Genomic DNA, 27238 nt, shown 5'->3' on the forward strand with positions numbered 1-27238 from the left:
ATCATAAATGGATCCGAACCAGCTGAGCAGCAGCAGGGAACCGTAGAACGAACCCGTTCAGAAGCTGCTGAGAGTCCGCGGTGTCCCGGCAGTATTCCCGGACGAGCTGGTTCACATAGTCCCGCTTCCCGGGAGCGAGGATGGGGGCTTCGTGCCCGGCTAGGAGGCAGTGACAGGCGGCAGCTGCTCGCGTTCGGCGCCCAGCATGGTGGTTAAGAGCCGCTGTCAACACGCATGATTCAACCCAGCCGCATCAGAGGCGGGCGAGCGGCTGCCAGCTGACCTGGGATCTGCCCTCTGGCTGCCGCTGGAGCAGGGCTGCACAAACGGTTTCCCCTGGGGGGCCACAACTGACACCGAGAGGCGGGCCGGGGGCCAAAACGGCACCACCGTGCCGAGTTCCCTCCATGAAACAGGAGTCAGGCGTCCACACGCTTTCTGAGGCAGCTACACGCATCTGAGTTTCCCGGTTCAGTTACAACCACGTTTGATAAGAAGTAAGTTTTTAGTGATTGTGTGTTTTTGCTTATCAGGTCCATCATTATTATTTACTACACCTGGGGGGGGGGGGGGGGGGCAGGTATGGAGGAGATGAACACATGAAGCCAAACATTCTCTGTCTCTTTTTGTATTGCATCTTAGAATTTAAGGGTGTTCGGTTGTAAATTTTATCAGGATGACTTGACAACCACGAAAGCCCACATGCCCCCCCCCCTCCCCCCCCTCCCCGTCAGACCTAAAGCCACTCGCAGCTCAGAGTCTCCCTCTAGCGGAGGACACACACAACTCCCTGGAATACTCAGTCCTCAGGGTTCTTAGCCTCCCTCTGTTTACACTGAAACCGTTTTAGACACCTGAGTGACTGTGACTCATGTCGAAATCCTTGTCTTTTAATGTCCACCCTCTCCTGAGTCGGTCTTCTGAGACCATTTACAGGGACAGGGACTCAAAGAATTCATACATGAAAAAATGACAAAAATAATACTCCAGTCCTGCAGTCGCAACCTACGGCCCCGTTAGTGTGCAGTTTAAAGACTCACTACTCCAGAGGAACTGTCTGCAGATGGATGAAGTTTCTAGAGGTCTTTTAACAGCTGGTACTCCAAACTCATGCCAGTCACGGTAGCTGATGGTAGTTTAACCTGAGTGAACCGGGTCTCTTTAGGTCTGGATCCCCTGGGGCTCATGATTACGTCCTGACAGCACCGTCCGGTTCCCTCCATTAGGAGCCTGAACGCTGGAGCCGTCCAGACTGGCCTTGCGCATGAGTGCCAATCTTAAAACGAGATTATTTGATTTAACTGTTAAATCATTAACTCCAGACACGGTTTATTAATCAACAGATTTTATTTACAGAACAAAAGAATGCGGTGGGCTGTTTCATAGCATCTGGAGAGCCGAACACCTCCACTGATGATTGGAAAGAACGTGAACAAGCCTTCAATGAGTGTTTTGGAGTTTGATCCTGCCACCTCCAGCCTCCTCTCCCGCAGGCCCCGCCCACACACCCCCACTCACAGTTAAATAAATGACACCTCAAATTCAACTTGTGTGCGATTAAAAAAAAATGCTTGAGGAAGAGGAACCACTGAGTCTGGTAGCGGGAAGCCATGATGAGGTGGAGGGAAAAAGCTGTGAGGTGGTTAGTACGAGAACAGCCGGACAGATTCACATACAGGAGACTAGATAACTAGGAAAGGTCCACAGCGCCCCCCAACCCGCTGCCCCCCACAGTTGACGTAGCAGAGTCTACACTAACAGTGGTTAAAAACGGTCATGTGATAGTAGCAAGCTCAGTTTTAGTCAAGAATACGTTCCAGGTGCGACTTAAACAAGAAGTAGAGCTACGACCGTTTATGACACGCCATCTACTGTACACAGGACAACCAGGTCCCCCCCGCCGAGGGTCTACGGTGCAGCGGGCTAGTAGTAGTTAGCTGCTTTTAATAAACAGCGACACAAGAACACAACGTTAAAAGAAACATAAAAAAGGAAACCATATTGACCACATCAGCCAGTCATCCCTCCCTCATCATCCACTGCTCCGGCCCCCCCAAACACACCACCCCCACCCACCCACGCAAAAAAAAAAAGTGGGGCGTAACACACACTTTTATCCCGCTTATTAAAGCAGCAGTTGGCAGAAATTCAATGTTCAAAGAAAGCCAGGTGAGCCGATGGGAGACCTCTGGCTGTGCATCTGAACTGTAGTGAGTTGGACCGGTCGTTCTGACTGGAGAGCACGGAAATCACCCACTGCTGACAGTGGGTTTCCCTTTACAATAAATTCAGGTGTGTGTGTGTGTATGTATATATATATATTTATATATTTTATATATATATATGTGTATATATATATAAATAAATATATATGTGTATATATATATGTGTGTATATATATGTGTGTGTATATATATATATAAATAAATATATATATGTATATATATATTTATATATATATGTATTTATATATATATATATTTCTTTTTTTAAATTTTAGACTGTGTCATTTAATAGCAATAGAGGAGGTCTTGGCTGAACACGAGGACTTGCGTGTGCGTCTCCACCTGGCAGGCTGCTCTACACTTGGTTCTTGTTTCCAGCGTAAAGTCTGGTCCATGTCTTGGCTGCGGGAGACAAAAACAAGACGTGAAACCAGAAGGACGCACCCGCATCAACAAGAAACACCAGAAATCCCGACTCCTCAGCTTGGCTGCTGCTAATGTTGCAATGAGCGCATCTCACCCCAGGGGGCTCCACTCATCCTACCATTCTAACGAAAGGTGAAGAAACGTCAGCTGACACGCAGGGGTAACAAGTTAAAGGAAAAACCTCAAAAGAAGTGTGTTGATTCAGCTTGACGACATCTTCATCAATAGGGGTCAAGGGGTCATTGGAAGGTTTGAAAAGTGTGAAAAAGATGTCATAAAAAAGAATATCTAGTTTTTTAATTTGAATTTTAAAAATTCTCAACAGTACCACTGAAGAGTCAAATCCATATATACTGCATAAAAAGCTAGTGGGGTTTTTCTGTACAGAGAGAAAAATGTGAGCTTACTGGAAATGCTGTCTTACTGACGTGTGTGTGGACGGTGGGATGAGAACGCGTGCGCGTCCAGTATGAAACCTCACCTCTGAGCGGGGGGGAGGGAGCCTCCTCTGCACCTGACCGACTCACCTGTCTCTATGGCTTCAGCTTCATTGGACTTCCACTTCTCTGCAACGTCATTAGCTAAAGGATCGTCAGGGTTGGGGGCACTTAGTAACGCCTGGATTGATAGCAGCACTGTGCGGATCTGCAGGGCTGGCGACCACTTATCTGGAGAAGAGAAACACCGACGAGAGCAGGGGCTAAGGAATGAAACGGGAGCGGGCAAACCAGAGCGCAAGCTACTGAAGAGCATCAGTGAGGAGGAGGCAGCTAGATTATTCACTTCATTCCCCGTTTCTGCCCACCCAGGCTGCACTGCAGTAACACAGGGCACCGACAACACCACTGGGGCAGGAGATCAGTGTGAGCCCTCAGGAGAGAACCGGCCCTCCAGGGCAAAACCCTCAGCACACATTCATCAGCTGGGCATCGGAAAAGTGCAGTCCAACAAGCAGGGACCTTCACTTACCTTTCAAAATGTCTAGACATATTCTTCCCAGCTTGTCTACATTGGGGTGATATATTTTGGTCATGAAGCGTACTTTAGGAGCTGCCATGGGATATTCCTCTGGTAAAAACAGTTCAAGTTTAAAAGTGCCCCCCTCAAAAGGGGAGTCCTGGGGTCCTGCGATGACCACATGGAAGTAGCGGGCGTTGCTCTCATCAGGCTCGGCCTTGATGCCTGGGACAGGCTCTGCAAGCAAACGCTGAGTTTCCTGGAGAACGAGAACAGAAGGAAGATGATGTCAGCAATGTGTTGATGTGTGTTCAGCCTGGACAAAATCAGACGCTTACATGTCATAAAACGTGTTTATTTGGACTTTAAGTGTTTTTTAGTTGATCTTTTACTGCTCTGAAAAGCGCTGTTTGACAATTGTTTCAAAAGTCACAAAACAAATGCAAGTTCTTTTTGATTTCGTTTCAAGGGGATGCAACACAAAGAAAGCCAATGAGGCACAAGATGGCCCACACTTCCTGTTTCTTTTTTCAACACATTCCTTATCAGTGCATCACGACCGTCTGTGCAGTGGGTCCCCCTCCTGTAGAGGTGACACTGACTCAGCCAGCCGTCACACCACAGGAAAACATCTCGCACACCCTTCACACTGCAGCAGCAGCTGGGGGGGCAGGGGTCCCACACCGCCACCGCATCACCGACCGAGGCCTCAACTCACTGATCAGAATGAAACGCTTCATTTCTGTGGAGCTCTACGGTGGCGAGCCTTTTGCTTGTGTGCGAGCCAGATTGGGCAGATATTTGTGGTGTTCTTGCGTGGCGAGTAGCGCGTCACTCATCTGAGTGTTGCTGCTGAAGGGTCTCTAGCTGATGAACTGTACACGTCTACGGACCTCCGAGTGACACCTAAACGTAACCCCCAACAAGGAAACCATCCACTCTTCGTCCTACAGAAGCCACCTTCATCAACGTAGTACTCCTCCTGACCTGTTCATCCTCGTCCCTCCTTGCGCCTGTGAGAACCCCCCACCCTCGAATATCTGCTAACTTACTAGAGTGACAGCAGCAGAGCTCCATATGACCGCGGCTGAAGAAGAGAGGCGTCAACTGACACCAGTAAAGCCACCATTCTGGTTTTGACGCTGTTTTCCTGAAAGCTACTGGGAGTGAAATTCCTGACATGCCTGAGATAACCCACAGACAAAACCATGCAGAGAAAACACAGACGGAAGAGGGGCTCCCAGCCGCGGTCACACGCTCAGAGGGCTCAAGGGCTCGCTCGGCCGGGCGCTGTTCCCACCGGGGCCGTCTGCTCTCTCTCACCTGTGACGCGTCCGTTTCCTCGTCCTCCAATACAAAAACACTCAACTCTTTTACAACCGTACCTGTCTGGGTCATCAATCACACGTAAAATACACCATCACTTGCTCATATTTGAAAATGAGACTTTTACAAACATCTGAATGAACAATAAACCAGAAAAATGCTGCTCACAACGTACATCCGTGGAATGAGGTGAGACACTGGACACATGCTCATAGCAGCCTCAGCAGGTACGACGTCCTTCTGATTCTTTATTCTATTCTGCTGAATGCAGCTTTGTGTTTTACAAACAGGATGTTGCCTTGTTTTACTCCCAAATATCTGCATTTGTTTCAAAAACAGAGCGTTTAGAGCTGGAAAAAACAGAGCCGATTCATGTTTGAGGAAAAAACACTAATAAATAAGAAAAAGATGAGCATTTGCTTGTTCGCGTGTACTTCACAACATCAGTAATCTGGAGCTGAGGGGTCACACATGCGACTCTTAACGGTGACAACTTTGAATAATAAATTATAATTTGAGTGAACTTAAAACAATAAACAATTATAAGAAACAGGTGGCCCGGCTCCTTCAAGACTGGCCAGGTGAAACACCCGCATTCAATAGTCCATCCCTCCATTTTCTACTCATCTGTGTGTGTGTCTGGGGGGGGGCATCCCAGCTGACACTGAGTGAGAGGTCCATCCCAGGGCCATCAGGAGCAATTAGCGATTCAGTGTCTCGCTCAAGGACACTTGGACATGGTCACCGGGGGAAGTGGGGATCGAACCAGCGACCCTTTGGTTGCTAGACGGTCGCTCTACCTCTGAGCCACGCCGCCCTACATTTAAGAAATGAAAAGCAAACAATGTCTCATTTCCCATGAGACCATAAATCGACCCCAGCAGCTGCTCTCCGTGAGCCCGGCGGGCGGCTCAGTTGCTCCGCGTCCAACTGTTGCAACTCCGCGGTCGTGCGGGTCTGCACAAGAAGTGTCTGCCGCAGCTGCTCGGGTTCCTCGGTGCCACACCGACATCCACACGGTGCCACTCAGCCCCCTCTCCTCGCCTGATAACGTCACTAACTTTCAATCCCGATACGAATTCAAACCACCGCGCGCACCCCCCCCAGCCGAGAGCTACCGGGAACGCTAGCTAGGCGAGGGGTCCCGTTCCATCCAACACAACCCAAGCTAACACACTAGCATATGCTATGCTAGCCTAGTTAGCCTGGTTAGCCAGCACCACAATCTTCCCAGCAGCTGCTCCAGGCTCCTCACATTCCCGCTCCCGGTTACTCAAAACATGTACATTGACCCGTTTTTGGTGGCGTATCTCAGTCCGGTGCGCCTCGGTGCGTCTTCGCACAGGAGCGAAACGGAAGTTACTTTAGAAAACTAAGGTTAGCAAGCTGGAAGCTAACGTTAGCACACCGAACTGTACCCGGGCGAACAAGCAGAGCCCTGGGGAGTTTAGACCGTGTGTACCGAGCCGCAGTCGGGGCAGAAAGGTCCAGCACGCCGCCGGTGGAAGTGGGGGATGTTTACCTTCGTGATCCTGCGGGGCAGTCCTGCCATCTTGTCTTAAATGCGGGCTTCAGCTCTCAGCGCCTCCTCTCACCGTCGTTGGCATTGACAACACACACATACGTACACACACACACACACACACACACACACACACGTCTTCCGTGTCCTCTGCGTCATGGCTTTTAATGAAAGGGAGGAAGCAGTGCAACTGTTATCTCGTCTGATGTAAATCAGGTTCCATAGGAACTGAGTCAGTGGGGAACATTTGGAGAACATTGGGGGAGAACAGCCTCGTGCCCTTTGATTCTCTCGGTTGGTGACTGTTACCAGTGCTTCCACCAATCTGTTCCCCTCAGTGGATGTTCTACCTGAGGCTTACAGAATTCACCCAGAATTACTAACCCATCGCGACTGTCCTCCGTCTGCTCCTCTAAATTCCTCCATGTTGTGTCAGTTCATGTGACCAGAGAGCCATCAATCCATGGTCATGTCGAGGGTTCGACTGTCGCACTCTCTGACGTCACACATTACTGTAACATCAGCTTCACAACACTGAAGTTGTGTTTGTGTATACAGCCCATCTGTGAGAATGTTTGACTTTGTTTGTTTTTCCTATTTATTTTAACCAATTTGGATTCCGAGCTTTAATGGAGCGTTGCTGACATTCAGGAAGAGTTCACTTTAACGCGTCATGTAACTCCCGTCATCCTCCACAAATTAAAGACTGCAGTTTCTGCTTTGAAGCAGCAGCAGCAGTCAAGAGTCGCTGCACATATTTGTCAAGACAGGAGGAACTAAACAGTTGAGACTAAACCCTGCAGACAGCACAGTTATCAACAAGACGGACTCAGCACCGATTTCCAGAGAAGCGCATGTGAACGCACTGAGCCTGAATGCTGTCACATCCAACAAGTGTGATAAGCCACCTTTCCAGATGTTTTTGAAGTGTGAGAATTTAGATGTTGATGTAGTGATGGAGGTGGATGGCAAAGAGATGTTCCTCCATATTTCAATGCAAACACAACAACTGTGAGTACCACAAACACGGCGGGCGCCATTTGGAATGTGTCTTCTCCTGATTTCATGTGTTAGCACTCGTTTCCCCAAGCAGCCAAACTTGGTGCTACTTTACCAAGTTTAGACAAAACAACAACGGCACAAAGGTTGAAGACTTTCCTTTGCAAAATAAGCAAAGCTTTGTTTAAAGCGTTTCTGAGGTCACTGCCGGTTGTGGAGTGGAGGGAGTGTGGAGCTCCTCCTCCTGGGGACGCCTGTGGACAAAAGCAGAGTCCCTGTAGGAGCCAGGCCTGTCATGTGGACCTCACTGGAAAAAACCTCACCGGGACTTGATATTCAAAAAGTGAAGAAGAAGTAGAGGAGGATGTCGCCCACATGGACTGGGTCCCACCAGAGCCCAGCAGGTGGGTTTTACCCTTTTGACATTAATTTGTTTTTGAGTACACAATCAAGGACAGAGACGGGGCTCGAATCCATCGCCTTTTATTTCCCCTCTAATGTGAGGACTTGTCGGGATGAAGATTTTTAGCATAACTGACTTGTAGTAAATAAATAAAAGTCTGTTAGGTTCGACTCAACAGTGAGAATTACATTGTTATGTTATCATCTTCTCAATTGTGTTATTAACGTTCTCCAACCAGGCTGTGGTGGAAATGATCTTTTATTAGTCTTCTGTAAAATATTTCAGGCAACAGGAGGGAGACGCCAGGAGTGAATCCAACCTTATCATCAAGCTGGCGTGACAATGGCGACGCCTCTTCAGGTCCATTGGACAGATTTGATTTGAGTGAATTTTGATAACTGCACATTTCCAAACTTTATAAGTTCCTCCATGGTTCTTGTGATTGTTCTCATTCCTCTGAGAGGAGGAGAGCTGTTCCAACAGAAGTTAGACCAATAATTAGCTTGGAAATTCTGGAACTAAAACGAATAAAATCCGTGAGAAAAATCCCCAAAACGCCGCAGGTTCATGGGGATGATCTGCTGGGACTGTCCTGCCAGGCCCCACCTCAGCAACTCCCCAAAACTTTCCATTGTTCCGCTCACAGTGGACCAGATGAACCAGCAGCTAATCTAGGCCCTTGTCTCAGTGCACAGAGAGAACAGACAAGATCAGCCACATTACAGAGGCGCTGCTGCCGAGCGGGGGGGGGGGGGGGGGGGGGGGGCAGCTCACTCGCCTGTCAAACAGAAACATACTTGATTTATGTGACATTGTTTCTTTTCAGTTTCCTGGAGCTCCAGCAGTTACCTGCCGTGTTTATTCTTCATCATCATCATCTGTTCCAAACCAGCTTCCCCCATCAACCCCCCCCCAGTGGCAATGGGCCTGCGCTCGGCTTTCTCCGCCACGCACACCACCAGCATAGTGGGGGGCAAGCAGAGGGTGGTGACCTTCAACAGGCTCAAGGTCAACATCGGAGGGGACTTCAACCCGGACACCGGTCGCTTCCTCTGCCGCATTCCAGGAGCCTACTATTTCTCCTTCTCTGTGGGCAAGTTTCCAAATAAAATGCTGTCCGTCATACTGGTGAAGAATGGCGAGGAGGTGCAGGCCATGGCGTACGATGACTACCGCAAGAAAGGGAGGAAGGTTGAAAGCCAGAGCTTAATGATCAGCCTGAGGCCGATGGACGCAGTCTGGCTGCTGTTACAGCTGAATCCTCAGTATGCTCTGTACAGCAACGCCGGCCCCTACATCACCTTCTCTGGTTACCTGGTCTATCCTGACGCCCCGTCAGCCAGCTACATCAGCAACCACCTGGCTCCCCCAGGGCCGTCCCTTCCTTACTGCCCCCCTCAGAAGCAACCCTGGACCCCGGAGCAGCCACGCTCCGCCTTCTCTGTGGCTCGGACCTCCACTTTCATAGGTCAGAGTGGCAAGCTGGAGCAAAAGCGCCCTCTGACCTTTGACGTGGAGTATGTCAACATCGGGGGCCATTTTAACAAGTCGTCAGGCCTGTTCACCTGCCACTTCCCGGGGGCCTACTATTTTGCTTTCACTGTGGGGAAGCACCCTCGTAAGGCCGTGTCCGTGAAGCTGATGACGGGGAAAGGCGAAGTGCAGGCCATGGTGTTCGACGAGGACACGTCCAAGAGACGCGAGATGCAGAGTCAGAGCCTGCTGCTGTCTGTGCGCCGGGGGGACCGCGTCTGGCTGTACAGCCAACAGGAGGAGCGCTACGCCGTGTACAGCAACCAGGGGAGGTACACCACCTTCTCCGGCTTCCTGGTGTATCCTGAGGCAGACCCCCTTCCCCCTCCCTCAAATCAGGACAGAACTCCTCTCTAAATGTCCTCAGCCATTGTTGTGTCGAAGAAGGAGAACTGTCATTTTATAGAAACTCTCTAGGTCGTGTCTGCGTGAATTAAGTGTAAACCAAATTAAAGAAGTCTTACTATGGTGACCTTTTTATCTCTTGAGAAAACAAAGACGTCATTTCAGAGACATTTTATAAATTTCTCCACAAGATGGCGCTGTGCTACAACTCTGCCACCAATGTGCATACTCGTGAGCTGCCACGAGAAGGAAATGTATTATTTATGTTTATATAATGTATTCATCACCATGTATTAAAGTGGACTTTTGTTCACTGACTGACTTCAATATTCTTTTTATGTACAAATCATCGTTGCATGACTGGAGGACCGTTGTAAAGAGGAGACTTGTCTTTTCAAGCTGGTGTAACTTCCTAAATAAATCAATACATTAAAAATAGAATCTTCATCTGATCACAATTAAATGTAAAGTGTAGGACATTAATTCTTCTGGAATTCATCCCCATGATTGTAAATAAAGTCCAGGTGATTTCTGCATGGCAGCCCGGTGGAGCAGTGGTCCTCCCTGTGGCCCCCATCAAGAAGGTTGTGGGTGGAGCAGTGGTCCTCACGGTGGCCCCCCAGCAAGAAGGTTGTGGGTGGAGCCCCGGCTGCAGCACGGGGTCTTTCTGGGTGAGTCTCCATGTTCTCCCTGTTCCTGCTGGGTTCTCTCTGGTACTCCAGCTTCCTCCACAGTCCAAAGACATCAAGAGGGACCAGGTTAATCCAGACTCTAAATTGACCGTAGGCGTGGCTGGGAGAGCCAATGGTTGTCTGTCTCTATGTGTTGGCCCTGCCATGGACTGGTGACCTGTCCAGGGGGAAGGCTGCTGGGATAGGCTCCACCCCCACCACCCTGAACAGGAGGAGAGGGAGAACATGGAGGGATGAATGGATGATTTCTGCATAGCTGGAATGTCTGCACGTTCTTCTCCTACCAAACCGAACAGATCCACAGTCACAGGCTTCTGTACCGGAGCACAAGGTTTAAAAATGAGGAAATAGAACTCAGACATTAAGAATTCAAGCTAATTCCCACGGGTAATGGGATTCATTAAAAACTGCCAACAGCAATAGTTAGGATTTCTTTAATAATGGAAAGCTAGTTAAACATGGACAGTTATGGTCCTCCTTGAGTCCTGATATCCTGAAAAAATAAAGCATGTGAGAACATGAGACGTTGACGTTCCACACAGCAGACGAGCCAGGTATGTTTGACGAGTATCTGGGATAACAATCTCACGATCATGAATGTGACAGAATCATTTCACAGTTAAGCTTGTGACAGAACATAGCCTTAGTTCAAGAAATAATTGTGTTTTCTCCAATGATAGATTATTTCTTATTTATTACGGATGACAAAATCACTATGGTTTTTTTTTTTGACAAACTACTTGGCAAGATTTGTTTTTTGGAGTGCAGCTAATTGTTATATGATGTAATGGAAGGGCCACCTTTCAGCAAGGGAAAGACTGGATAGTTACATGATAGTAAATAAATGTTCCTCTGGACCTCCTCGATCACGTGAGCTCAGAACCCTGCACGCTTGTGTAAAAGCAGGAAGAGGCATGTTGATGTTGTGATGAGTCCGAGGTAGGAAAGTTAAGTTCAAAATCCTTTATTCAAACACGGCTGGCACCTGAGTTAAGTCGCCAGCATGTTCTGACCAGCATGCGTGTGCTTTTCAACAGGGCAAAACATCCTCAGGTTTACCTGGAGGAGCACAAGAGACACGCTAAGAATCAAGTAAGCCAGTAGGAAAGGGGCATGACAGACGCAACAATACGATGAAAATAACAAGAATTCAATACACAACAGAGAGAGGACAGGAAACATGGCTGTGGCATGTAAAAAGATGGCGAATGAATGAAATCATTCAAGTCTGGATTACGTAAAGCGTCAAATGTTTCCCTTTTCTCCAGTTTAAGGGCACAATCGCCACTAATCAGTGACGAAGACCTCATGCCAGCTGAGCCACGATTTCACGCGTATTCTAGCTTCTAATTAAGGCCTTTGACTTCACACCGGACGACCACGCTCACACAGGACGACCACGCTCACACAGGACGACCACGCTCACACAGGACGACCACGCTCACACAGGACGACCACGCTCACACAGGACGACCACGCTCACACAGGACGACCACGCTCACACAGGACGACCACGCTCACACCGGACGACCACGCTCACACAGGACGACCACGCTCACACCGGACGACCACGCTCACACCCGACGACCACGCTCACACCCGACGACCACGCTCACACCCGACGACCACGCTCACACCGGACGACCACGCTCACACCGGATGACCACGTTGAGACTTTTGGTATGCATGTGTAAAAATACTGGACCAGTAGAGTAAAAAGTGATGAGGGACGACTCCGGTGGGGACAGTGGTCGTCAGGTGTGTGAACTTCCTCCTGTAGACGTCCATCATCTAACAGACACAGATGCACAGAGGCTGGACCAAACTTTTATTGCAAGATGAAATGTCCGCATTCCCACCCCCCAAACGCTTGCTTCTGCTCTCCCCGTGTCTCACTGCACGTCCCAGATCTCACAGAGCAGCGGGGTAAACTTGTGGTTGTTCATTCTCCAGGATGTGAGCATCTCTGCATGGTAATGGTTGAGTGTTCTCAGCTCTGTTAGCCGGCCCAGGAGACGAGCAAAGTACCGCGGCTCCTGCGGATGATGCAGGACACTCAGCTTCCTTAGCACATCCAGCATCGGCTCCTGAAGTCTCTCGACGGCCCCCTGGTTCTTCACGTACGGCCGATCTGGAGGAGAACCCGGCCCGTTGGTTACGTAAACACAATTGCACCACAAGCCAGGACGGAACACGTGTTTTGAACCAGTTCTGGAGCGACTCACCTGGTGTCAGGATGGTGATGGCCGTGAGCAGCGCCTGCTCCTCTTGCAGCATGTGGAGTTCACCGATGCTTTTGTAGAAGTTGAACATGGGTGTGATGAATTCCTCTGAAATACCTGAAGAAACAACAAACGTGCAATTATGTATTCATGATGACTGAAAGAGTCCCAGAATTTAGGGAAATATGAGGCCTTCTTCATACAAACAACACGTATTTGTTCTTATAAATCAAGAAGTTTGAGTGCTGATGTTGAGCGTTGCAGTTTTACGTCCACTGTTTCCTCTCCAATGAGCAACTGCCAATGTGACGAGTGTTTTTGTATTCACTACCACAATCTTGTATCAGGAGATAGAACATTGGGGACCAGACTACGTCTCCCGTCTCAGGCTGCACTGGGAGCCAGAACCTGCCAAAAGGCCCCTCTGATTCTACTTCTTTCACACCAAACGCTGAGTCACATGACCGCGTGTCACAGCTAACTATTGCTATTTGCTTTTGAAATTCAAATTGAAGTCACAAACAGCACAGTCACTATCTGGCAGGCAAGCAGCCAAATGAACCAGCGATTTACAGGACATGCATCTCCCTCTCCAGGATCAGCTGGAGGGGCTCTTCATGTGGAACATCCTGGAACATCTTGAGGATCACTGCTGATGAAACACAAGCTAACTATTAAACAACAGGCCAGAGGCCGCAGCGATGCTGGATTACACTGAGGTCAAGTAACGCAACATCTGGCCCCCTCATCTCTCGCTCAGAGTTTGAGTCGGCTTTCAGCTAAAAGCCTGACATGAAGACCCCCAGTCGCGCTGGTGGGTGTTGGAGGTTCAGTTCTACATCAGATCCACCAGTAAACACCAGACTGATGGGTGTTGGAGGTTCAGTTCTACATCAGATCCACCAGTAAACACCAGACTGATGGGTGTTGGAGGTTCAGTTCTACATCACATCCACCAGTAAACACCAGACTGATGGGTGTTGGAGGTTCAGTTCTACATCAGATCCACCAGTAAACACCAGACCGGTGGATGTTGGAGTGGTGGAGTCTTAAAAACCTGGGTTGCTAACAAGAGTCTAGAGGAGCCTACAGAGGTCATGGAGGTCATTAAAGGTCATCAGGGAGAAACACAAGAAGCCTGAAGCTTAGTGGTGGTGACCTTGAAGTCATGTGACCCTGGTGTAGCTCCTTCCTAGGCTAACGTTAGCTTAGCACTGCTAACCGTAGCATCCAGGCTTCCAGCATCATCAGAGGGTTCATTAGTGAAGATGATCTTGATGAACTGAACCTGGAAGATCATCAACTTTTGTTCACCAGAGCTGATTTACTGGTTCAATCGCCACAATCACATGGAGCGATCCTATTGGCTGCTGGGGGAGGAACCAGGAGATGACCACTTCCTGTTGGTGGAGGAACCAGGAGATATTTCCTGTTGGCCACATTCCAGCTAAATGGAATGTGGCCATGTTTAATGACATGTCAGAATGAACGCTGCCTTTAGCTTTGACATCATTTCTTGGTTATACAATTGTACAAATCAAAGCGATAAAAACAACAATAGAGATCTTTTTTCCAGTGTAAATTAATGCACTTTAATTGATGAATATAACCTCATCTCGTCTCTGATTCAGTGGTAAGGAATGTTTATGTCCCACTGCCTCCAAACCACTCAACCTTCTGAATACGATTCCAAATGTTTGGATTCGAGCACATTAGCAACACTTGTGACTGTCCAGCCTCCTCTCGCTAGTGGAGGATGTCTGGCTGCTTGGACGCATCATCAAGCATTCAGAAATGCCAGCGGGGCTCAGAGGGAGAGAAGTAGACAATAGAACTCTCGATGTTTTGATAGGGAACAATAGTCTCCTCAGACAGCTTTGCTCCCTGATTCTCCCAGACTGGCCTTCAGTGTGAATATCTCTTATCCCCACCATTCACACCAGAGCAGCGCCGAGGGACCAGTGACGCACACACACTCCTGCCATCACTGGTAGCGTCTGTCGAGCTGTCCAAGCTGGCTGACATGATGACACCTCACATATATGAAAAATATTCCTTTAAACCACCGAGGCAAAGAACTCCCTCCCTCCCTCCCTCCCTCGCTGTTGCTCTGCTTCTCCACAGCAGGAGCCGTTTATGTGAGGCTTGATTTAATAATTCAAACCAAACTCAATGCCCTCAAAGAGATCTTTTTATCTTCGAATGCTCTTCTTGGCCTGCCAGCAGGTCACACACACCCAGGTTAGCTGCAGCCAGGGGGGACTTACACCTGAGCAGGGATCAACAGGTAACTGTCCCAGCTGCATTACACAGATCAGGCGGATCAATTATGCATGGAGGATCTGACTGGAACCGGCTGCTTGACCAGAGGCGGAACCATCATCATGTGTGTGAAGACGCTTGAAGGTCAAGAGGCAGGACATTCTTGTTCCAGCTTAAGAGTACATGGGTTTCAAATGTAGAAAAAACATACATGTTGTGTTTCTCTCCTCCCAGCGAAGGAGGATGACTCACCGCTCTTGCGTATCCTCTCCTCCAAAACGCCACTGTGTCCGCTGGGCATCTTTCTGCTGAAAACCTGAGCAGAGCGCAGAAACATGGCCTCCACAGCCGAACCTTTCAGCAGCGCGATCTGGTCTTCGTGATCCAGGGCCAGGAAGCCTGTGAGGACACCAGACTGCCAATGACATCTCTCAACCCTTGTATGATAAATGATGGGAGCAGCAGGAACGCATACCTGGGATATTCTTAGTAAACTCCACCAGAACTTGGACTTGACTTGTTGCCATTTCTGTTAGCAGGAGGAAGTTTTCCTCCTCGCTGTACTGTTCTTGAAGCTGAGGAGGGGGAATGCCACTGAGACTCATTAAATCAAGTGAGACGCAGAAACGCGAGCAGCAGGACGTGATGCTTGCTCGCAGTCGCAGGTGCTACTCTATCAGCTCTCGAGGCCTCAACATGCCTGAGGTCAAAGCTTGTGATCAGCTGATACTTCCTTTAGTCATGTGACACGCACATTCTCTACCTCATCTGTTGCATATTTTAATGTCAAATTTTCTAAAAGGGAATATTTGCAAGTAAGAACTGGGGGAGACGTGAAGAGATCTGAGGGGTTACATACCAGTTTTTTAGCGACATCTTGTGGAATTTGATGTCTGTTGTAAGCTTCAACGATGACCTTCATCAGCGCCTGCTCCCCCTGGGTGATTTCCACCTTTTCCTTGATAGAAAAAGAAAACAAAAAGCAACACATTTATAGTGGCAAAAGACAAAATCAGTGATTGCTACTGCTGTCAAGGTGTGTGTGTGTGTGTGTGTGTGTGTGTGTGTGTGTGTGTGTGTGTGTGTGTGTGTGTGTGTGAGTGAGAGAGTAACATGGGGTTATTGTTTGTTTTTAGGATATCTAAAAAAATGTACAGAATTCATGGGACATCGGTGGAGAGATGTGTCATATCAGGAAGTAGCAAACTGAATCAAACTGTGGACGTAAGCCAGATTTCTATTTTAACGGTGTCTTTATTGCCCCGTTAGATACTGAGCTTGTTAACTCATTTATGCTTTGAGTGGTTTAGTATTTTTATTGTTGTGGAAATTAAATACGCCATCTTCCCTGGGGTTCTGCGTCCCACACCACTCCTAATGGAGGTTGTCCAAGCTCAGGTGTGTCCCAGGTAGAGTGACCACTCCAGCTCCAGCTCAGGAAGTCACTGCGATCGTTGCTTGACTCTTCAGTCACACTTGGAGCCTCGAGGCAACAGCAGCTGGTTGCCTTTACAGCAGATATTCATATTCTGTATCCACGTAGCCTAGCTGGCACTGGTATTCTAGTCCCACTGGTACTTATCGTAGTAGTTTCTAGAAGGTGTTACGAGAATGTGAGTAGCTCCAGTTCATTATGAACTAATAATGGCACATGATTCAAAGATCCAGCTTTCAAACGTGTCCGGTGAAGCTTTAATTCTGGTTTGTTTGTTGCCTAGCAACAGTAACTTCTGGACAGAATTGAATTCATGAGTCAAGGGACGTGTTACCTTACTGTGTCTCATGCTCATCAGTCCTGTACCTCCAGACCACTATCACACCTACGTCTACAGGTGCCTTCACCCCAAGTGAAAATGAAAGAGTCGGTGTGTGTATGTGGTGTTTCCTGAGCTCCAGACCAGACTTGGAGAAGAAGAGAGAAGGTTGAACAAGCACTTTTACAGGATTTACTGTATCACTCTTTTTCAAAAACTGCAAAGACATGCAACACCGTCCAAGCCGGAAAAGAACGGGTGATTACCTTTGCCGGTTTGGTGGTTGAGGTGACCTGTTTGCTATCTGTGTTGTCGGCGCCCTCGGTCTCGTCTCCCGTCGACCGCCCTGGAGAGCCCTTGGTGTTCTTCCTCAGACGTTTGGATTTACACTGGATGTCTGTCAGCAGGCCTGCCAGCAACGAGGAGCGCGTCACTTTGTGTGCTCAGTACCAAAGCTGTACATTTTTATCTTTACTACTGGAGCTGCACTTCTATAACAGCACCTGATAAACATATCAACAGCTGCTCCACTTTAGAAAAGTCTTTAGTTCCGCTTAGATCACCCACGTGACATGTGACTCAGTGCAACTGGATATTTATTATTCATGGACATATTCATAGACGTTATGTTGCTGGGTTGTCGAGGATGAACTGAAACATTTTTGGTGGTCAAAGGTCACTGCCTTGAAGAGATTTCTCTAAATATGACACGAATATCCGAGTAGACTCAAGGATGAAGGGAAAACCGTGAGCCCCCACAGCTGAGGCAGCGCTTCTTCTCATTCTTTGCTGTGTCAGACTCTTTCATTTCACCAGCAACACCACCAGCTAATAAGCTAGCATCTCTCTGGGGGCAGGAGCTCAGGTCTTTTTGGTTCCATTGTCATGAATGGAGCCGGGCCTCTCCATCGTATCTATACATGAACATGGTATTTTGAGGGCTGTCAGTTATGGAGATTTGCTGCGTAGGAACGCGTGTTCAATTACAACATGTCTGTGCAGGCTGTTTCCTAATGTTTCCTGGTGATACGAGATGAAAATGACGTGACACTTGTACAGCTGTAAAAGCTGGTTGAAAAGGTAAAAAGGCATGAAACTGAAGAGGAACACGACAATGTGCTTCCATGAGGCTCAGTGCCTTTAGAGGACATTCAGCCGGAGAAGTCCCTGACACGCCAGCAGTCGTCAGTGTCTGCCACCCTGCAATATTCATGCAATATTCATCACAACTTGCCTGCACTATTTATGAGCAACAGTATCTGTCTTATTTTAACCGACTACTCTTCGTAGAGCCAGTCCCTCTGGTAATAAAAGAATTACACGTTCACAAGTTCCCACTGAGCAGCAACTCAAGCTGCTTCTGATGTATCCTATCGGCACCTTCTTAAAACCACAGCCTGAGTCATTTTTTGACAACATCTTTGTTTGTTGCTGCTTGAATCAACTCCTTATGATGTTCTGTCTCCAGTTTTTTGTGTTTTCTGAAAAACTTTAAAAAATGACTTAGGTGATTACTTGAGGAGGGCAACTCTCAGTCTCCTTGGGAACTTCAGCGGGCCACGTCTTGGTAGAACCAGGACCCACCGCAGCCGCCGGCTCCGACGTGCGTGCGTATGATTGATAGTGATATCTTTCGCTTACCCGTCAGAGGTACTCACATTCGGCCAGCATGCCCATCTCCTTGCACTTTCTCAGTCGGCACTCCTGGCATTTCCTGCGCATGTACATGTCCATCTCACAGTTGCCGCCATTCTTGCATTTGTACACTGCATTCTTTGTTATGCTTCGCCTGAAGAAACCTGAACATGGAGGGTAAAACAAGGCAGCATTGATAAAGGAATGGATGCTTGGACCGTTTGGTGGTTGCAGAAGGAACCAGCCATGTATATTTGGCTTGAGGCTGAAGGACATTGAAAGCTAACAACAGCAAAACTGTCCAAAAACCCCCGATTACAAACTCTCAGTTATGGGCTCAGTCACCTGTAAACACTTTGATTGCAGCTACAAAACAAACCAACAGTAAAAGTCCTGGTTTGATGCGAGCGTGGCCCGCTGGCGCCTTCACTTTAACCAAATCACTCACACGCCTTCCCTCCCATTCACAGCATTGCAGAACTGTTGTTCTTTGCTTGGTTCCGGCCCAATTTAAACTTTTTGAGTACTCTTGTGGACACGATTGAATGAAGAGATTTGAGAGTTTGTAAACTGATGTTTGTGGTCAGTTTGCTGTTGTCTTCCTGCATTCTGGAGTCCCAAAGAAATAAGGGAGGAAGGAAAAACATCTTTGCGAGTTCAAGACTCCTGTTAGTGAGGACTGGAAAGGTAAAATACACTTTTGGATGAAATATCCTTTTAATCTGAAACAGGGAATTATGTGGTCTTAGTGTCATTGTGATAAAAGGTTTGGTTTTGTGACAACAGCACCTGAGCAGCTCTAAAATAGTGCTAACAATCTGTCATTAAAGGATTTATAAGATCCAAGTATGCTGATGCTTTCCCTGCGACTTGATCATCATCAGCTTTGTTTAAACTAAAAGGGAATCCATAAATGACAGCTTCCCTCGCAGCCTCGTCTAATGATGTTTCAGAGGCAACCCTGTGAACTCAGCTGGCAAGTTTCCATTCCATGCAAACACACACACACACACACACACACACACACACACACACACACACACACACACGCTCACACACACATTCTAACATAGATCATTATTGTAAGTACAATGATATGCGTTAACGTAAGCGAGCTCATGTTGCTGGTGTATTGTACAGCCGACAGCGGAGAGGGAACCCTATCTGGCAGCAGAACCAGGCAGGAGCCAGCTGGACCTCAACCTGGTCTCAGTCAAACGGCAAGCTGGGCCAGCTGCTGCACCCCTGGCATTGTCCGAGCTCGTGGTGTGGAATTACACTCATCCATTCACCCCGTGGTTTGGCAGGAATCACAGTGAATTCAGCGTCATTGAAACCAGGGGAGGAGTCGCGTCATTTACCATGTGACTCAATTTTAACCACTGGCGTTGCTCGAGAGATGGTGGAAGGTCTGATGGTCGCGACTGAAAGCATCTCAACAGGACCATGAGGTTCTGCTTTGGAAAGACCCTCATGGTCCTGGAGGGAAATATCAGTCTCTCACAGGATCAATTGCCATCAAACTGATCAGTTCTCCAGTTGCTGCTTCACTGGTTTTCCTGTGCCATAATCCCATCATCCTCATCTATACTTAGCAGTTAGCGCTGAATAGCAAATGTTAGCATGCTAACATGCTAAACCAACACACGGTAAGAATTAACCTGCAGATGAAGCTACAACCCAGAAAAACTCAACACATTATGATGTCACACCATGGCGGCCAACCATGTAAGCCAGACCAGAAGATCCTTCTGCTGTTTCCTGAGCAACAGACAGAGGCTGGTCATCATTAACTGAAAGCAGAGCAATGGCAGCCATCACCGTCTTCGCTATGCATGCACAGATTTTAAGTAGGAGGAGGAGAAATGGAAACAGGGGTCTGTGTCATGGGTTGAGAATCTTCCTCTCTTTTGCTGTTTGATGGCAGTTGGTGAGCAGTTCCCAAATGACCCCATCTGAATCAGCCCGTCGTGACACGCCCAGACCACCGGATTTGTTCTTGAACCAGACTTATACTTCCAAACATGCTAGTTTTGTTTCGCTGGGTTCCATTAGCATTAGCATGACATCTGAGCAATTTACAGACGTAGAGCTTCCGTGAGCGATTGTGTATTTGTTTGTTTCTATGTGAACGTTGGCTGTTTATCATTTGATGATTCCGTCAGAGCTGAATTTGATGTATTGACCATGTGAATTTACTGCCTGGTCCTTGGAACGCTACTGAATACGGACTCAAGCATCCCAGTCATTGCCATAACACCCCTGAATCAGCTTGTGATGGCACATCAGTGTTCTACCCTGGTTCACAGGATACGACCGCGTTTTCTTGTTGTTGTTTGTTACTGCTGGAGCTTTGTGGCTTGGCCTGTTGTGTGCTGTCCTCTCACCTTTACAGCCCTCACAAGTGAGAGCGTTATAGTGGTACCCAGAGGCCTTGTCTCCACACACAACACACAGTTCCTCCCCTTTGATCCGTCCACTCTGTGACATGTGCCGAGTCCTCTTGCACACAGCAGGCACCGCAGCAGACAGCTCCTCCCTCTCGCCATCATAGCCGACCTCTATGGGTCCTTTCCTCAGTTCATATATCCCAGTGTGTGTGTACCATTCGTCTCCACTGTACTGAGGGTAGTAGTTCTGACTGGAGTAGTACGGCGTGGTGGACATTGTTGGCTCCATGTATGGGTACTGCATGCTGGAATAGCTGCTGAAGGGTACTAGGTCTGGATCCTGCAGGAGAGGGCTGCCCTGATCCGCCAGAATATCTGCCAGAACAAGACCATGAGAGAGGATTTTACATTTATGGTATGAACAGGGGCAGCACGGTGGAGCAGTGGTCCTCACTGTGGCCCCCAGCAAGAAGGTTGTGGGTGGAGCCCCGGCTGCAGCACGGGGTCTTTCTGGGTGAGTCTCCATGTTCTCCCTGTTCCTGCTGGGTTCTCTCTGGTACTCCAGGTTCCTCCACAGTCCAAAGACATCAAGAGGGACCAGGTTAATCCAGACTCTAAATTGACCGTAGGCGTGGCTGGGAGAGCCAATGGTTGTCTGTCTCTATGTGTTGGCCCTGCCATGGACCGGTGACCTGTCCAGGGGGAAGGCTGCTGGGATAGGCTCCACCCCCACCACCCTCAACAGGAGAAGCGGAGCACAGGGAGAACATACAGACTCACCCAGAAAGACCCCGCGCTCCAGCCGGGGGTCCAGCCGGGGCTCCACCCGGGGCTCCACCCACAACCTTCTTGCTGGGGGACCACCATGGGGACCACTGCTCCACCTGTTCATTCAACACACCAATGGAGGCTCCCGAGGACGATGTTAGCACAAATGTTGCTGGAGCATCGGGCAACACTGGATTTTCTGAGCGTCTGTGAGCAACGTCCTTGTTGGTTCTGCCTCTCAATTACAAAGAGCAAACACTCATCCGTCCTCTTTCATCTCTCCAGTGCACCAAATTCTAGCTTCTAGAGTTAAAAGGGATTTTGGTTTGTTTCTGTTTTTTTAGGCTGCGCAAATATTAAACCCTACTTCAGATGAGGAAAACCTCTTGTTTTGGAGAAGCTCAGGATAGAAAGTGCCTCAGCCGCAGTCGATAACCCCCACAACACATACTGTAAACCCATGAATGATTAACAACTGGCTTGCACAGAGCACACGGTGTCTTTTAGAGTTCCATGTAACTCCAAACAGGTTGGTCCACTGAAGTGAATTTGATAGTGAGAACATCAAATTAATGACTCCTGAACAGCAGAGGAGTGACAATTCACCTGGGAAACACCACGTCCACCCTCTGCTAAACTGAAATGTTCCCAGACATTTAAGTTTTCCTCAATAGAACAACAACATACTGGAAAGTATCATGTACCACTGACCTCTGGAAGACTTGGTTCTGACCATGGCCGCGTCTGCGACACCACACAGACGATTCAGAGACTAAACGCTCTGATCGCAACACACAGGCTTTGTTTTAGCAGAGCAACTCATCGTCCTTTTCCTTCAGTCACAACATTCTTTCTAAGACAAAAGAATGAAAAAGAGCAGACATCAGGCACTGAGCTACTTGGCGTCTGCTTGAGAAATCCCAGTGGGCACAAAGGTTGCCACAGCTACTCATTAACCCAGCAGTCACATTTCTTTATTACTAGTAGCTGGATAATGTGTGAAGTCACCTCTGGATTCGGGGATGGAACCAGGTGACAGCTACTGTTTGTACAGTCGGCGTCCATAGTTACTGTGCAGGTCCCGGGTCAGCAGGTTTTACTGCTGGCTGGCCCGGCAGGTGGAGTCGAGGTGTTGCATCTCCTTCAGAGCAGTGGGAGATGTCCTGTTCTGGTCTCTACGGAGACCAATCTCCATGGAACGTTACAGGAATGGATGTCTGTATGTCTGTGTTTGTCGTAGCTCCAAGGAGTTGTCTGCACATTGGTATCATTTATTACTTTGGGGCATCATGTTAGACGGGGGTTTTAAAGCAGTGCTCAAATAGTAACCTGCTCCAGGTCTCTGCCTTCTTTTACTCTTTAAAGTCCAACAAATATAAAAATATATTTCCAGATTTAATCCCGTCTGTGTTAACTGCCCCTTTATTTCTCAATATTTGCCAAATATATGTCACAAAATCAGGATGGCCTGGTGGAGCAGTGGTCCTCCCTGTGGCCCCCCATCAAGAAGGTTGTGGGTGGAGCCCCGGCTGCAGCACGGGGTCTTTCTGGGTGAGTCTCCATGTTCTCCCTGTTCCTGCTGGGTTCTCTCTGGTACTCCAGGTTCCTCCACAGTCCAAAGACATCAAGAGGGACCAGGTTAATCCAGACTCTAAATTGACCGTAGGCGTGGCTGGGAGAGCCAATGGTTGTCTGTCTCTATGTGTTGGCCCTGCCATGGACTGGTGACCTGTCCAGGGGGAAGGCTGCTGGGATAGGCTCCACCCCCACCACCCTGAACAGGAGAGGAGGGAGAACATGGAGGGATGGAGGGATGAATGGATGAATGGGTGGATGATGAATGGATGGATGGATGGATGGATGGAGGGATGGATGATGGATGGAGGGATGGATGATGGATGGATGGATGGATGGAGGGATGGATGATGTATGAATGATGGATGGATGATGGATGATGGATGGATGATGGATGGATGATGGATGAATGATGAATGGATGGATGGATGGATGGAGGGAGGGATGGATGATGGATGGATGGATGATGGATGGAGGGATGGATGATGTATGAATGATGGATGGATGATGGATGGATGATGGATGGATGGAGGGATGGATGATGTATGAATGATGGATGGATGATGGATGGATGGATGGATGATGGATGGATGGATGATGGATGGATGGATGATGGATGGATGGATGATGGATGGAGGGATGGATGATGTATGAATGATGGATGGATGATGGATGGATGATGGATTGATCGATGGATGGATGATAGATGGATGGATGATGGATGGAGGGATGGATGATGTATGAATGATGGATGGATGATGGATGGATGGATGGATGATGGATGGATGGATGATGGATGGATGGATGGATGGATGGATGATGGATGGATGATGGATGGATGGATGGATGATGGATGGATGGATGATGGATGGATGATGATGGATGGATGGATGATGGATGGATGGATGGATGATGGATGGATGGATGATGGATGGAGGGATGGATGATGGATGGATGGATGATGGATGGAGGGATGGATGATGGATGAATGATGGATGGATGATGGATGGATGGATGGATGATGGATGATGGATGGATGGATGATGGATGGAGGGATGGATGATGTATGAATGATGGATGGATGATGGATGGATGGATGGATGATGGATGGATGGATGGATGGATGATGGATGGAGGGATGGATGATGGATGGATGGATGATGGATGGATGATGGATGGATGATGGATGGATGGATGGATGATGGATGGATGATGGATGGATGGATGGATGGATGGATGATGGATGTTGGATGGATGATGGATGGATGAATGGATGGATGGATGGATGGATGATGGATGGATGGATGGATGATGGATGGATGGAGGGATGGATGATGGATGGATGATGGATGGATGGATGATGGATGGATGATGGATGATGGATGGATGATGGATGGATGGATGGATGGATGGATGGATGGATGGATGATGGATGGATGGAGGGATGGATGATGGATGGATGATGGATGGATGATGGATGGATGGATGATGGATGGATGGATGGATGATGGATGATGGATGGATGATGGATGATGGATGGATGATGGATGATGGATGGATGGATGATGGATGGATGATGGATGATGGATGGATGGATGGATGATGGATGATGGATGGATGATGGATGATGGATGGATGGATGATGGATGGATGATGGATGATGGATGGATGATGGATGGATGGATGGATGATGGATGAACGGATGGATGATGGATGAATGGATGGATGATGGATGATGGATGGATGATGGATGATGGATGGATGATGGATGAATGGATGGATGATGGATGGATGATGGATGATGGATGGATGATGGATGATGGATGGATGATGGATGAATGGATGGATGATGGATGGATGATGGATGATGGATGGATGATGGATGAATGGATGGATGATGGATGAATGGATGGATGATGGATGGATGTCTCAAATCAGCATCTGAGTATTTTTAGACCAAAGTCTTTCCTTTTCAGTCGATGCACTCAAATATTTGATGGCTCTTTGCAACCCTCTGATGTTTACCTTCCTCCCCATCCATCGTATCGTGGCCCCAAAGATTCTTTTCCCATCGATGTTTGTTGTGGAAGAAGCGGCTGAGTGTCACACAAACCACATGCAATGACTCGTTAAACTATCATCATTTGATCCTGATCCCATAACATCTGGACTTAGGAGAGTCACGTGAATGAATTATTTAAATTCAAGCGGGAGGAGGGTCACCGATACGAAGTGGCGTCTCTCACAAATGTTTGGTTTGGTTTGAGCTTTACACAACTCCCCTGCTCGCCTTCTACCGAGGTGAATCCATTCCAAGGTGATGTGTGACAAACACAGCAGACCGTCACCTTTACCTGGGGAGGAACTTTGGCGGTTGACGCCCACCTTCAAATAAGAATGTAGGATTTTTTAGCCTCGTGACATCAGACAATAGCGATGCCACGCCGCTGTCGTCCAGGCCGATGTGTCTCCGTGCCTGACTCGATGTTGCTCAGTTTTAGCACCGTGATCAACCCAAGCTGTGTCTTTGCTTGGTGCCGCCACAGGAGGCGGGTGTGTGAGTGGCATTCACAGAACTGTGTGAACCAGCGTCAACCCAGACCTTCACGAGCTTTTCACCTAAACCTGATTATACCGATATTTTTACCATACCACATTATTTTGTCAGTGACTCACCATAAACTGACGCTCTCACCTATGAGTTGGCTCATGTGTTGCTGCATCAGAGGATCCCCATTGCCTCTCTATTGGTTCGCGGGTGCATATTTTGAGCAAATGTGAGTGCTGGCGTTCCTGTGAGAACCTCCTGGCCTCCAGCGTGGAGTACATGCAAGTGTTCTGTCTTTCCATTAACTCACCAAACAAGTGGGAGCTCTCTGGGATGGAGAATTCATCGCTGGGTGGGATTTGCAGCGGTCCCACCACATTGATGTCGGGGCACACCCACTCATTCATTCAGGAGGGTTCTCAAGCACCAGGTCAGGGAACACGGGTAGAACTGGACCAGTCTCTGTTCACTCCTGGAACAAGCAGGACATGGGCTTTCAGGGTGGTGGTACAGACCCGTCGAGAGCTGCTGGAGCCTCCGACACATCAATCATGAGTGTGTGACAATCACCACAAGGGATGAGACGGGAAGTCGAGCCTGCAGGGAGCCGCAAGGCCTCCTGACAGACGTACACATCGTACACTTCATGTTTACTTGACACGAGATCAGCGGGTTTTCTATTTTAAGTTGTTGAACATGCTGTAACAAGCCTCCTGTCTAAGCTAGCACAAGAGCTTCACCAAGAAAACAGGAATCTGAGTTGAAGAAGAGCGTGTGAGTCCCCTCTCTTAACTTCCTCGATGTGTAATGATTATTTTGTGCTCATCATCTGTCACATTTTTCAAATTAACTGTGAGTAATTTCCCCTGAGATCCCAGAGCAGCCCACAGAGATCCTTGAGTTGGCTCCTGCAGCCCCCACAGCACCTCTCTCCCCATACCACAGACACGGCCTGATCTGCTCCCCAGTGGACCTGGAACCAACTCCTTCTCCGTCCTGTAGTCCTTACCTTATCCAGGCCAGACGATCCTCACTGTGAGCCTCTTCAGCCTCAACCTCCCCGCTGTCAGCTACAGCTCCATCAGTGTTGGCTAATATTTGCTAATGAGGCTGCATGTGTCTGGGCTCCAGTGGGAGCATGTGTGACTGGCTGGGTCAGGGAGAAATGGATGGTGGTTATTAATTAAACTGTCCATCCCTGTCCATGTCACCCCACCCCCACCCCTCGAAACACCCGCCCCCCCCCCCCTCCTCCAAAAAAAAATCCCTTTTTATCTCACCAAGACAAGAAGCGGCCACATGAATTCCCCAGCAATCCCACCCACACACACAGGGAACACGCAGTGATTAGCATGACGCACACAATTGGTGTGAGAACGTGTGAGAACGTGTGAGAACGTGTGAGAACGTCCAAACCTACCCTGGACCAGCTCAGTAGTGACGTGACACTATCCGCAGCGCTGAACTTCTGCAATATATTTTTACAATTATGAAAATAAATTGAAGTGGACCCAGAAAGGCGATTACATGGCAATCAGGAGTCCTTGAACTCCTCGCACGCTGCTGCGATGTGCAGTACAGATTTGTTCAAACTGGCGCACACGTCGCCTCGATTGTCTGCATGCCGAGATGGCAACAAATCAAACTCTCCTTGGC

The 27238-nt window shown here is 48.4% G+C and overlaps 4 protein-coding genes across 6 annotated transcripts in view; 1 reads left to right on the top strand and 3 right to left on the bottom strand.

Moving 5' to 3' along the window:
* Positions 1-1266, bottom strand: part of nudt4a (nudix (nucleoside diphosphate linked moiety X)-type motif 4a) — a 10601-nt gene extending 9335 nt beyond the window's left edge. Inside the window, exons 1-3 of the mRNA XM_086207615.1 lie at positions 1194-1266; positions 54-222; positions 1-22 (exon numbers count right to left, since the gene is read on the bottom strand). The exon at positions 1-22 is cut by the window's left edge and continues 94 nt beyond it. Of these exons, the coding sequence (XP_086063741.1) occupies positions 1-22; positions 54-222; positions 1194-1266 (264 nt within the window). The remainder of the gene's footprint in view (positions 23-53; positions 223-1193) is intronic.
* Positions 1267-2081: 815 nt separating this feature from the next.
* On the bottom strand, positions 2082-6945 carry ube2na (ubiquitin-conjugating enzyme E2Na). The gene is made up of 5 exons (XM_086208060.1): positions 6841-6945; positions 6457-6617; positions 3621-3867; positions 3179-3319; positions 2082-2627 (listed from the first exon to the last, which is right to left on the bottom strand). Exons 2-5 carry the CDS (start codon positions 6484-6486, stop codon positions 2581-2583), a joined length of 465 nt encoding a protein of 154 aa, XP_086064186.1. The 5' UTR covers positions 6487-6617; positions 6841-6945; the 3' UTR covers positions 2082-2580.
* On the top strand, positions 6688-10074 carry c1qtnf13 (C1q and TNF related 13). The gene is made up of 2 exons (XM_086208059.1): positions 6688-7859; positions 8685-10074. The coding sequence occupies exons 1-2, from the start codon at positions 7820-7822 to the stop codon at positions 9746-9748; spliced, it is 1104 nt and encodes a 367-aa protein (XP_086064185.1). The 5' UTR covers positions 6688-7819; the 3' UTR covers positions 9749-10074.
* Positions 10075-10888: 814 nt separating this feature from the next.
* Positions 10889-26729, bottom strand: nr1h4 (nuclear receptor subfamily 1, group H, member 4). 3 transcript variants are annotated; one of them, XM_086207623.1, is made up of 10 exons: positions 26592-26729; positions 25893-26054; positions 20689-21066; positions 18325-18465; positions 16933-17075; positions 15772-15870; positions 15388-15487; positions 15165-15311; positions 12654-12767; positions 10889-12559 (listed from the first exon to the last, which is right to left on the bottom strand). In XM_086207623.1, the coding sequence occupies exons 2-10, from the start codon at positions 25987-25989 to the stop codon at positions 12321-12323; spliced, it is 1458 nt and encodes a 485-aa protein (XP_086063749.1). In that variant the 5' UTR covers positions 25990-26054; positions 26592-26729; the 3' UTR covers positions 10889-12320. The 3 variants fall into 3 exon arrangements, with proteins under 3 accessions (XP_086063749.1, XP_086063750.1, XP_086063751.1); XM_086207624.1 differs by lacking the exon at positions 26592-26729 and adding an exon at positions 22171-22312 and having other exon boundaries at positions 25893-26032; XM_086207625.1 differs by lacking the exon at positions 26592-26729 and adding an exon at positions 22171-22308 and having other exon boundaries at positions 25893-26027.
* Positions 26730-27238: the final 509 nt, after the last annotated feature.

This window comes from Aulostomus chinensis, chromosome 7 (assembly GCF_037954235.1).
Source record: "Aulostomus chinensis isolate RoL2024-O1b breed Wild chromosome 7, RoL_Achi_v1.0, whole genome shotgun sequence".
Classification (NCBI taxonomy): Eukaryota; Metazoa; Chordata; class Actinopteri; order Syngnathiformes; family Aulostomidae; genus Aulostomus; species Aulostomus chinensis.

What these genes read in the sequence shown, in the direction of transcription:
- ube2na (XM_086208060.1), bottom strand. Translation starts at nt 6,486, where the DNA reads ATGGCAGGACTGCCCCGCAGGATCACGAAG. An exon ending in TGCCCCGCAGGATCACGAAG is followed by an intron (nt 3,868 to 6,456) that starts GTAAACATCCCC and finishes CTCGTTCTCCAG; the next exon opens with GAAACTCAGCGTTTGCTTGC. An exon ending in AGCTGAAGCCATAGAGACAG is followed by an intron (nt 2,628 to 3,178) that starts GTGAGTCGGTCA and finishes TGTCTCCCGCAG; the next exon opens with CCAAGACATGGACCAGACTT.
- c1qtnf13 (XM_086208059.1), top strand. Translation starts at nt 7,820, where the DNA reads ATGTCGCCCACATGGACTGGGTCCCACCAGAGCCCAGCAG. An exon ending in GTCCCACCAGAGCCCAGCAG is followed by an intron (nt 7,860 to 8,684) that starts GTGGGTTTTACC and finishes GTTTCTTTTCAG; the next exon opens with TTTCCTGGAGCTCCAGCAGT.
- nr1h4 (XM_086207623.1), bottom strand. Translation starts at nt 25,989, where the DNA reads ATGAATGAGTGGGTGTGCCCCGACATCAATGTGGTGGGACCGCTGCAA. An exon ending in GATGGGCATGCTGGCCGAAT is followed by an intron (nt 17,076 to 18,324) that starts GTGAGTACCTCT and finishes CGTTGCTGGCAG; the next exon opens with GCCTGCTGACAGACATCCAG. An exon ending in CAACCACCAAACCGGCAAAG is followed by an intron (nt 15,871 to 16,932) that starts GTAATCACCCGT and finishes TTTTCTATCAAG; the next exon opens with GAAAAGGTGGAAATCACCCA.